This window comes from Condylura cristata, unplaced genomic scaffold (assembly GCF_000260355.1).
Source record: "Condylura cristata isolate star-nosed mole 26May11 unplaced genomic scaffold, ConCri1.0 scaffold00011, whole genome shotgun sequence".
Classification (NCBI taxonomy): Eukaryota; Metazoa; Chordata; class Mammalia; order Eulipotyphla; family Talpidae; genus Condylura; species Condylura cristata.
In genome coordinates, this window is record NW_004567112.1 from 50,241,623 (window position 1) to 50,252,756 (window position 11,134).

An 11,134-nucleotide genomic window follows, 5' to 3' on the forward strand; every position below is an offset into this window, starting at 1 on the left:
ATTTTGATAAATGCCTAGGAAAGGAATTGCTGGGTCAATTATGAAATAAAAATTAAAAAAAAATTATGTTTCGAGGCACCTCCTTACTGCTGCTGCCCATAAGGCTGCACCTGTATATTCCCACCAACAGTGTCAGAAGTTTCCCTTTATTCCACATCCTCCACATTTGTTTTTTCAGTTTTTTTTTTTTTTTTCAACACGGGACCACAGTTGTGACATGGTATCTCATCATGACCTTGATTTTCATTTCTCTAAACTGATTGTAAACATTTTTTCATGTGTTTGCTGACCATTTTATTGTCATTGTTGGAGAGATGGTTGTTTAGTTATTACCCATTTTTGATTATGTTATTTGTTTTTGTAGTGTTTTATGTTTCCTTTATATGTTTGAGCTTCCTTTATAAGATGTATGGTGTGCAAATGTATTCTTCCATTCAGTAGAATATGTTTTTACTTTCATTATGATTTATGTCACTGTACAGAAACCTTTTAGTTTGATGTAGTCCCAAATGTTTATGTTCTCTTTTGTATTCTTTGATGTTGGGATTGATGCCCTTAAGGCATTGCTAAAGCTTATGTCATATAATCTTTTCCTTTGTCTCTACCTTTATGTTACAGTTTTGAGTTTTACATACAAGTCTTAGATCCCTTCTGACTTGACTTCAGTGTATGGTGTAAGATCATAGTCTAGTCTTAATTTTTTTATTGGACCAGCTGTCCTTGTTCCAGTGTACTTTCTGCTCCTTATATCTGTCCATATATATATATGGGTGTATTTCTGAACTTTGAATTCTATGTCATTGGTCTGTGTGTCTCTTTTTTTCCCCCAGTACTGGACGTTTCTTATTAGTGTGGCTTTATACATAGCTTGAGGTATGGAAGTGTGAAACCTCCATTTTCTTTCTTAAGATCGCTCTTATTATTTGGGGTCTTCTCAAATTTCATACAATTTCTGTAGTATTTGCTCTAGTTCCTTGAAAAATCCCACTTATGGCTTTTATTGGGATTGTGTTGAATCTGTATATTATTTTGTGTAGAATGGCCTCATGGCAATGTTAAATTTTCCATACATAAGCCAGAATATTTTGCCAAGAAATAGTTTTTCACATAAGTCCTACACATTCCCTCTAGATCTGTTTCTTTCTCTTTTGTTGCTGTAAATATGATACTTTTTTTCCTTATACAGAGCTGTAGAGCGGATCATTCCCTGCTTTTACTCTCTCCCAGCAAAAAAAAAAAAAAAAGGGCTACTGTTTTCCCTAAAGCTTACTAACTAGGGTATTTTTCTTTCCATACCACTCAAGGTATTAATAATGGAGACTTGGTAGGTGCCTCTTTAGTTCATTATTGATAATTCTAGGTTAGTTTCCATTCTTCCCTTATTGTGCTTTCTTTTATTTAATAACTAATTATAGAGCTAGTATTACACTATAGCATATGTTCCAGGGTGCATCATTGTAAATCAATATCTGTGTATACTACATTAGACTTAACCACAGACATTCTAATTCTGTCTCTCACTATACAGTTGACCCCTTTTGCCTGGTTTATTCATTAACTATATTAACTACTCCCTTCTCTTCTGGTTATAGTGTATCTTAAAAATATACAGCGGTACTTCTTGCAGCTGTCATCTGATGAGACTTTTCCCTTCTCTTTAACCTCACCATCCAGTCAGCTACAGATCTGCAGGTCACCTTAGCAGACTTACCCTTCCAAAGTACTTTTGTAAAAATTCCTCATGACTTCAGTATCCATTATGTGATTGAAGGCATCTTCCATCATATAGATAACTCTGACCAAACACCTCTAGAGTCATCCTAAATTCCTATATTTTTCAAAGCAACTCTTCTATAAGATTTACACTAAAAATATTTTAAGAAACTAGTAACTCCCACTACTCTCAATATTAGCACAAACGAATAAGACCACCACTACTATCTGTGCACCAATGTTGAAAACCTCTTGTAATTAGACATCTGACCATGTCCTCTTCAGTTTTCTACCCTTACAGCAACTTGAGTGATTCTGATATTATTTAAAAAAATTCCTATGTATTTTCACATCTAGGCATAAAATGCATAGTGACTTTAAAACGTCACAAGACCCAGCAGTTTGCTAGCTGATACCAGCCTTAAGCTATTCTTTGTTACCTCTTCACATTATCCTCCTTTGTCACTCTCTTCTGTTTCTTTCAGTCCAGTCCACTCCACTCATCACAACTGTTTCTTCTTTGTGCCTAAGGCTCACAACTATTGCCCAACCTTTGAGCTTAACATTTTTATTTTCTCTGAATGATTCCCCCCTCAGATTATTTTGTAGTCTGATTTTCTTTAGTTCATTACTTTTCTCAGTGAAGTCTTATCTGATGACATATTTATAACTACAGTAGTTCTTAGTACTTTCATATCCCTTTTTTTGAAATTATTTTTCACCCACTTACAGTACTTATCTATAAGTGCTATTATCTATTTATAGTATGGAACCTATTGTCAGTCTTGCTTCTTCCCTACTAGAGTTTTAGTTCATAGGTGCCTTCTACTTTGGTGTCTCAAGTCTCCAGAAGCCAGAAAAATTCTTATAATTACCAAAGTTCTTAAAAAATATCTTTACCTTTTATTTCCTAATATTCTTAACAGCTCTTCTGTTTTCTAAAATAATTAATGAAGTTGGATATGGGACAATGTGACACAAACTCAAATGTATTTAAAAATTTCCCAAAACTGAGTGGTCAAATTTGAAATAACATTACTTTCTCTCTCACTATACACCAATTGATTTTGTTTTTGATTTTAAAAAAAGTGCCTAGATAGTAAGACATTTTTAGTCAAAGAAATTACATAACTGTCATTAACCATGTTCTAGAAATAAAAAGAAAACAATGATGTCATTTGCAGACCTCCCCCAAATTAAAGTGTGGATCGTAGGAATAGAAATAATTAAATTCAATTTAAGATTATGAATTTGATATTGAGGTAAATACTTGGCTTTCCAGGCATTGGTAAGTACACTTGCTGTAATTAGAGAGTAATTGAAAGTCCTTTTCAACATGATTAGTCTAGGAGAATTAATAGCTGTTGGCCAGCTGAAATAAAAATATCACATTTTTATATAGTCTGAGAGGTCTTGAAATAGCTTGGGTTATGTATGATTATAACTCAGTTTTACTTCATGTATTAACTATAATTCAGGAGAGGCAATATATCTACAAAGAGAAACTTGAACTATCCTCTTAGCAAAGGGATTTTGAAATAATTTTAAATTGAAAGACATGTGAAATGGTTTTAGTTTCTGGAAGAACTCTATGCTTAAAATATAGAAAACTTGGCCCTCCCTGGTGACACAGCGGGTTAAAGCACAGAACTAAGAAGCTAACGCCACTTCTGCATCAGTTCGATTCCTCTTTATTACAAACAAGTGGTAGAACTGTAACTCAAATTCAAAGTTACTGGATTCTTAGACTGTCTCCATTCTTTTCCATATTCATATCCTTCTGTAGTTATTATCCGACAGAAGAAATACTACAGTTATTGGATAGCAATACTAATATTGCTAATAATAAGAATAAATGTATATGTTTATAATAGTTGATGTGTTTGTAAACATTTTACTATTATTAATTAATGTGATTTTATAATCAACATTTTATTGTTTAATGTCCTTTCACTGTATGTTTAGGCAAGCTTGTGCCTCTAATAAAAGGTACAATAGTAGGTTTTAATTTAAATAAAATATATAAAACTCTAGAAGGAAAGGGCCATACTTATAAGTCTTTTCAGGATACTGGATATTTAGTAGTAGACTATTTCATTTTATAGACTGTGGTTTGGGCCTTAATAATATAGAGTAAAATCTTTATACCTCTTCCCTTTCTATCTGCTTTGATAATGCCATGCCCCCTGTAGCATAATGGCATTTGCTCTTTTCTGGGGAAAAAAAAAATCCTTCTAATTGAATTAATAAATGTACTGAGAACCTTGTGGGTCTTTGTTTTCAGTACCCACTTTGGAAAATAGATGCTATTTGATGAGTAATACGCGTAAAAGTATAGTTTTATATATTTTAAATATTGACCCCATCAGCAATATATCATATAAACATAATTGGTTAATAATTCAATTATATTTTATTATTTTCAGATTGGAAACCTTAATTCATCAATTTACATAGCATTGGCTCTCAAAATAAAAATGATATGAATTAACTGTAAATTTTATTTTACTTTAGTCAACTAGCTAAAAATATTGAGTGTAAGAGGAAAAGAGTTTATAATACCTTTTTTGTCTTTGTTTTATTTTTTGTTAAGCACAACAGAATGGCAAACCAAGGTTTGAAAGCTAGTAGGATGTTAAATATTTTTTTATTTGTGTATATAGTTTCTTTGTACTTACTTAATTGAATTAAATGGATATTAATTCCATCATAATGCAAATAAAATATTATTATTGGTTATTTATGAAAACATGGTGATAAAGATAGCCTCTGCCCTTCAGGTATTTTAGAATAAGATTATGATAAAATGATTGATGCATGGGTTGCCACTTTATTCCCTGTAATGCAAGGTGTCTATAACAAAACATTAAATAACCCATTCTCAAAATTATTTCCCATTGTGAATATACTATTTTAATAACTTCAGATAATGCACTTATTGATTTTTTTATATTACTGATGTTACTTTATTTTTCAGCATTCCATATAATTCAGGAAAATAGGATCATATCACTGATGTATTATCTATACAGGGCACTTAGCAATAGAGTATCCTCTTCCCTTACTGATGAGTTCGTCTTCCCCTTTTCTCTCATATCCATACATATCCTCTAGTAGCTTCCACTCTGCAGTCATATTTCTAGGATTTAACCTTTTTTTTTTTAAATCTTTCTGTCACTTATGAGTGAAATTATCCATCATTTGTCTCTCGACACATTTCACTTAGCATTTTCCCCTCTGGTTGCATCCTTATTGTCACAAATGGTAAGAGTTCATCCCTTTTTTTTTTTTTTTTTTAAAGATTTATTTATTTGTACATACAGAACTGGGGTACAGGCCAGAGGCTCAGGGGCGGTGAGAGGCTTCACCAGAGACAGAGCGGGGAGCAGAACAGGCAGATCAACGAAGTACCCTGCTGAGGGAGCAGCGGGCGGGTCAGGAGAGGTCTGCCACGCCATGTGGTCACCTCCGGGGCAGGCGGGAATCGAACTCATGTGGAAGTGGCTTTAGCTTCTCAGTGCAGTGCTTTAACCCGCTGCGCCACCAGGGAGGGCCTCATCCCTTTTTTTTAATAAGTGAGTGATATTAGTCATGTACCATGGTAATTATGTAATTACATGTAATCACGCACTATAACATCTTCATCCACACATCTCTTGTTGAATACTTGGGTTGTTTTCATAACTTAGTTTACTTAGTTATTGTAAACAGTGTTGCAATAAATATAGGTTGGATATATCTCTTTGGATTAGTGTTTTCATATTATTTGTATAAAAACCTAGGAATGTTGTTACTAGATCATATGGTACTATTCTTAGTAGCTTGAGAACTCCATTTTGTTTTTAATTGGGTGAGATCAGTCTACATTTCTACCAAAACTGTACGAGGGCTTCTTTTTTATCTATATCTTCACCAACATTTGTTGTTTCTCTCTTTTTTTTTTTTACATGGGCCATTTTCATGGGAGTGAGATAGTATGGATGATATATTTATTTTAATTAAAAAAAATCAGGGTTATTCATTTTAACAACAACAACAAAAGATATTGAGTTCCCATGATTTGTAGCCTTTTGGGAACTTATTAAAATTATAAGACAAGGTGAATTCATTGTCTTCATTGCATTCATATGACAGCATAGGTGAATCTTGACATGAGTAGTAAATAATTTCATGCAGGTTAACTTGAATGGGAATAATAATGTGACATTCAGTTACAGGGGAAAATACAAGAAAGACACAGAGGTAGACAAAACATGATGTGTTGAATGAACTATTCATTATAGATATCTGGTCATATCATTAACCTCTTTAAGTTTTATCAACCATCTTCATTGTCAAGATGAATTATAGCCATTCAGTGTAGCACATAAATCCCTGAGTGATCTGGCCCTTGTGCAATCCTATCATCAATTGTACAAAACGTACCATTTTCTTCTTGTCACTCTGTGAATTTTCACAGGTGCTTCCCCCTATCTGTAATGCCCTTAATGTTTTTTGCACCTAAGTACTATACATCTTCTTGCATCTTAAATCTATCTCCCTAAACTTCTCCTAAGGAATTTTTGTCACACCCTTTGTTTGAAATCTGAAGTCTTTGCTTTTGTAGATGCCTATAAATAATTCCAAAATAATGAAGTAGACCATGTGAACAATAAAGATCTCTTTTCTAACAATGCTTCGAGATAAAAGATAAAGGATTTTTTTTTCCATTGCAAATCTGCTTATGAAAGCAATATAAATGCCTGTCATCTTCATCTTTGAAACAAGGTTAGAAATGTAGCTCCAAATAGACACGGTGTAGTATATGTTAACATATTTAATAGAAAGTTACAATCCAGACTATACAGTATTCTAAACACTAGCAACATTATCTCTTTATTACTGAGTTCAGTATTAGAAGAATTTGACATTTTGTTATTTTGTAGTATACTATTTCAAAACGAAGCCATTTAAGTGGGTATTCATGATTTTTATTCATATCTTATTTTGTCTAATATTTAACAAAAAATTTCTAGAGATGACACTTCACTAATGGTACATTTTTAAAATTAAGTGTGATATAATATCCTGAATATGTCTTGAAATTATTGTTTTCTTGTAAGAGTACAGCCTCATTACAAACCAAGGGTGCTTTATGTTTGCATACACAAACATATTTTTTAAATTAACGCACATTATACAAAAAAATTCTAATTTATTTCCCAATTGTTGTGGCATTAGGGGAAAAATGGCAGGCAAGTTGAATTAAGACTTGTCTTTTAATTTATCTACTTTTCCTAATTAACTGCAACCTTGTTTCACTCACTCAATCTTTCTGATTTCTATTCTTGTAAAATAAAAGTTAGTTGGGGCCCTCCCTGGTGGTGCAGCGGGTTAAAGCACTGCACTAAGAAGCTTAAGCCACTTCTGCATGAGTTCGATCCCCTCCTGCCCCGGAGGCGACCACATGGAGTGGCAGACCTCTCCTGACCCGCCTGCTGCTCCCCTCAGCAGTGTACTTCCTTGATCTGCCTGTACTGTTTCCCGCTCTGTCTCCGGTGAATTCTCTCACCCTCTGCATCTCTGGCCTGTACCCCAGTTCTGTACGAATAAATAAATAAATCTTTAAAAAAAAAAGTTAATTAATTTAGATGGCTTGTAATCTTAACATCATAAGATTATCTGAAAAAAAAAATCCCTCTCTTGTTCTACTATGAACTTTTTTTTTCCAATGAGAAAAACAATGGATTTTAGTATTAGGAATAGTATTTATCTACTTCATTTAGGCTATATTATAAACATAAAATGTGTGTTACATAGATGTTCAATTTTATATAATTAAGACTAGATATGGCATGGAAATGCAAATTCATATAAAATGTTATTTAGTCACTATCCTGTTTTTTGTTTGTTTGTTTGTTTGTTTTGCTCAATGGATGCTGAAATTGATTCACTTGATTCAATAATTAAGAGTCATTTCTGTCCTCACACTGATGTCAGGGATAAAGCGAAATAACATTTTAAAAAAGGTATAACTCTCAAAAAGGCTGGTGCTTATTTAAACATATTATAAAGATAAAAAGGTAAGAGCATGACATGTGAAATATTTCAAATAACTCTGGCCCAAGTTCAATGTGGAAGAGCTCATAATTCATAATTCTTGTATTTGTATTGTGGGAAAAAGCACAAGAAGCAAAGGAATAGGGCAGATGAAGACTGTACTAGTTCACAAGACTGTGCCAGTTTTTCATTGTCTTCTGGCTTGAGCTTTTAGTTTTGTATTTTAAAGTTTTCCTGGAAGCATACACTTAAGTCTTATCCAGTTTAGAGGTCTTTATTACAGGTATTGTGAATGTAAGCAGTTATAACTTCTAAAATGAAAAGCCACTCAAAGGGAAAAGAATAAGGAGATATAAATTTAATGTAAACAAGACTTTCAACAGTAAAAATAAATTTAGATTTGGGTGAATATTATTAAAGTATATTCCAGACCAGTTCACTGAAGATTTAAAGGTTATCAAAGATTATCAAAGGCAAGAAGGGCCTTGCTTTTTTTTTTTTTTTTTTAAGATTTATTTATGCATACAGAACAGGCCAGAGGTGCAGGGGCAGTGAGAGGATTCACAGAGACAGAGTGGGGAGAACAGGCCAACTGATGAAGTTGGAGGTCAGTGGGAGGTCAGGAGAGGTCTGCTACACCATGTGGGTCACCTCTCTGGAGCAGGGATTGAACTTATGCTGAAATGGTTTTAGCTTCTTAGTGCTGTGCCACCAGGGATGACCCAGGCCTTGTTTTTTTAAATGAAGATTTCAATTTGGGTTTGGGTTGTGGTAGGTTAAAAAAAATAATAATAATTAACTTGTATGTTTATTGAGAATTTTAAATCAATTTACTAGAGTAATCCCCTGGGCTACTAAAGTAAAATGCATGTAGTATATGAACACATTGGATTATATGACTGTAAAATTGAAACCTATGCAACATCATAAAATAATGTTATTTGAATGAAAATAATTTTTAAAATGCAGGTAAGTCCACTTGTTATACTTACATAATGCAGGTGAGTCCACCTGTTATAGTTACATGAGCTTCCAAATCAGTTTTCAAAATCAAATGTGTTTAAGTAAAAACTGCATATCTATGGGTAAAAAATACATAGATTCTTATGTCCCACAACAATAGAGTTTTATCTAATATCAAATCCTAATGCCTACACACCCTATTTTGGGGAGAGATAAGAAGCTATATCTTTTGGGATATTAACCTAGAAAAGTCAAGGATGAAATTAAAATCTCTAAAATTTTATAAGGGATAAAGATAAAAGTGCAAGCTTATTTATCTCCTGCCATATAGTGGAATGAGATGCTTTATTTGTATTATTATCTATAATAATTCATAAATGTGTGTTTAACTTGTTTGTGTGTATTCACACATATGTAATTATTTAATAGTAATATGTATGCAAATCTTAGATGATTATAGAGAATAATGTTAGTGATCCTCAATATCCAGATTACAAACTAGTGAAGCTAAAAATGTAATGCATGCAATAGCATACGGTGGTGGAATAAAAATGCTAAACTCAGAATATGTGTCTGCCGTGCCATGTGGGTCACCTCCAGCACCTGGAGTGGCTGTGCTAGCCTGTAGTGCTGCATGCCAGCTTACAGTGCTGTGTCCTAACCCGTTGTGTCACCAGGGAGGGCCCTATTACCAATATTTTAGGGAAGAAATATTACAGGACTCATTATACATAAAGAATGTGCTGGCAGGGTAAAGGAACAGATCTATAAAATACTTAAATGACTTGATAGAAAACAGACATTAAAAGAAGCCAGGACTATGAAGGGTAGAATCTGGGATTATGTATATCTCAAAGCTGCAGTTAGAGACTGATCACCATCTGGAACAATAATAGGCCCACCTCAGAATGACAGTATTTTATTCCCACAATATGAGAAGTGGGAATTTTTGGAATATAGATATTACAGCTTCCTGATGTGTGTGTGTGTGTGTGTGTGTGTGTTTACCACTATTATGTTTTATATGCATCTAACTGTGATAATCCTCTTCATTTTTTGACCTGCTTGGAACAGATCCTTACAAACTGCAGTTGCATAAGAGAAAGTCAAAGAAAATTAAAATTTGCTAAGTTTTGCTGACTAATTTTAACAATGAAGTGATAAAATCTGCAAGAATGAATACACATGTTAACTCATTATAGAGGTCTAAGAGATTAATTTCAAATGTATTCTTTTGGAGCAGTATTGTGCAATAAATGTAAATATAAATTTTTTAAATATAAATTTAAATATAAATTTTTTAAATGTAAATATAAATTTTTTTAAAGATTATTGGAGATGTTTATTATTTTATGTATTTAATGAAATAAAACAATTTTGATTAACATGGTGTTATAAGCTTAAAAAATAATTTTCAATGCCCATGATCATTATTTTTCTTAAAGCGATACAAAAAGAATAAGATTTTAACATAGTAAGCTCAGAATATTTATGATTGTGTGCTTAAATTGATTTAAATTGTGTGCTTAAGCTTTGGGCTACCATAAGAAAATTCTAGTCTTTTAATAGAAATTAAAACATTTTTAATGAAAAATATGATTTAAAGTAAGTAAATCTTTACATCAAATTTCATGCTTGTCATATTATATACTTGAAAGAATAGTGAAAAGCATTTAATTTTGTTTGCAACTTTTACACACGATTATTTTATGATCCTGATTCCTGGCTTACATTTGCATTGTAATTGATTTCAGCAATAGAACTAGTAAAACAGTCCATATTTTGTTTTCTGTGTTATTTTAATCAATACTCCCTCTGCTGGTTTTAATAGGAAGCAAGCCCCAAGGACAGCTCATATTACTACATATTTTACAGAGTACATTTTGCTATTAGAGAGGCATTAAAAAGGAAAGTCAGAAGTCAAGCCATGTTAATTTACTAGCTTTATTTGTATAGCTATTCCTTTTTAATTTCACACTATTAATCTAAGTAAGAGCTTGGGGCTTTTTTTTTTTTAATTAAGGTAGTTTCATAAAAACAGTGCTTTTTGGTGGATGCTTTCATTTTTTGTGTTCTTTTATTCTGAACCACTTCATTGAAAATATAAAATTTCCTCTTCTGTAAACCCAGCAACCAAATGTGGGATGCAGTCTGTCATTAAATGTGATGTAGATTTTTACCCATCTTGTTCTCTCTCTTTCTCTGCAGGCACTCCATCTGTACTGTGTACATTGAAGTGCTTCCCCCAAACAATCAAAGCCCTCCCCGCTTCCCACAGCTGATGTATAGCCTTGAAATCAGTGAAGCCATGAGGATCGGTGCTGTTCTATTAAATCTACAGGTATGCTGCTTAGTGTGTGTGTGTGTGTGTATATACTATATATATATATATATATATATATATATATATATATATATA

General features: G+C 32.7%; 1 protein-coding gene across 1 annotated transcript in view; it reads left to right on the forward strand.

The window, feature by feature from the left end:
* PCDH15 (protocadherin-related 15) overlaps positions 1-11,134 on the forward strand; it is a 565,802-nt gene that overhangs the window by 342,495 nt on the left and 212,173 nt on the right. The window contains exon 12 of the mRNA XM_004681080.1: positions 10,924-11,056. Within this exon, the coding sequence (XP_004681137.1) occupies positions 10,924-11,056 (133 nt within the window). The remainder of the gene's footprint in view (positions 1-10,923; positions 11,057-11,134) is intronic.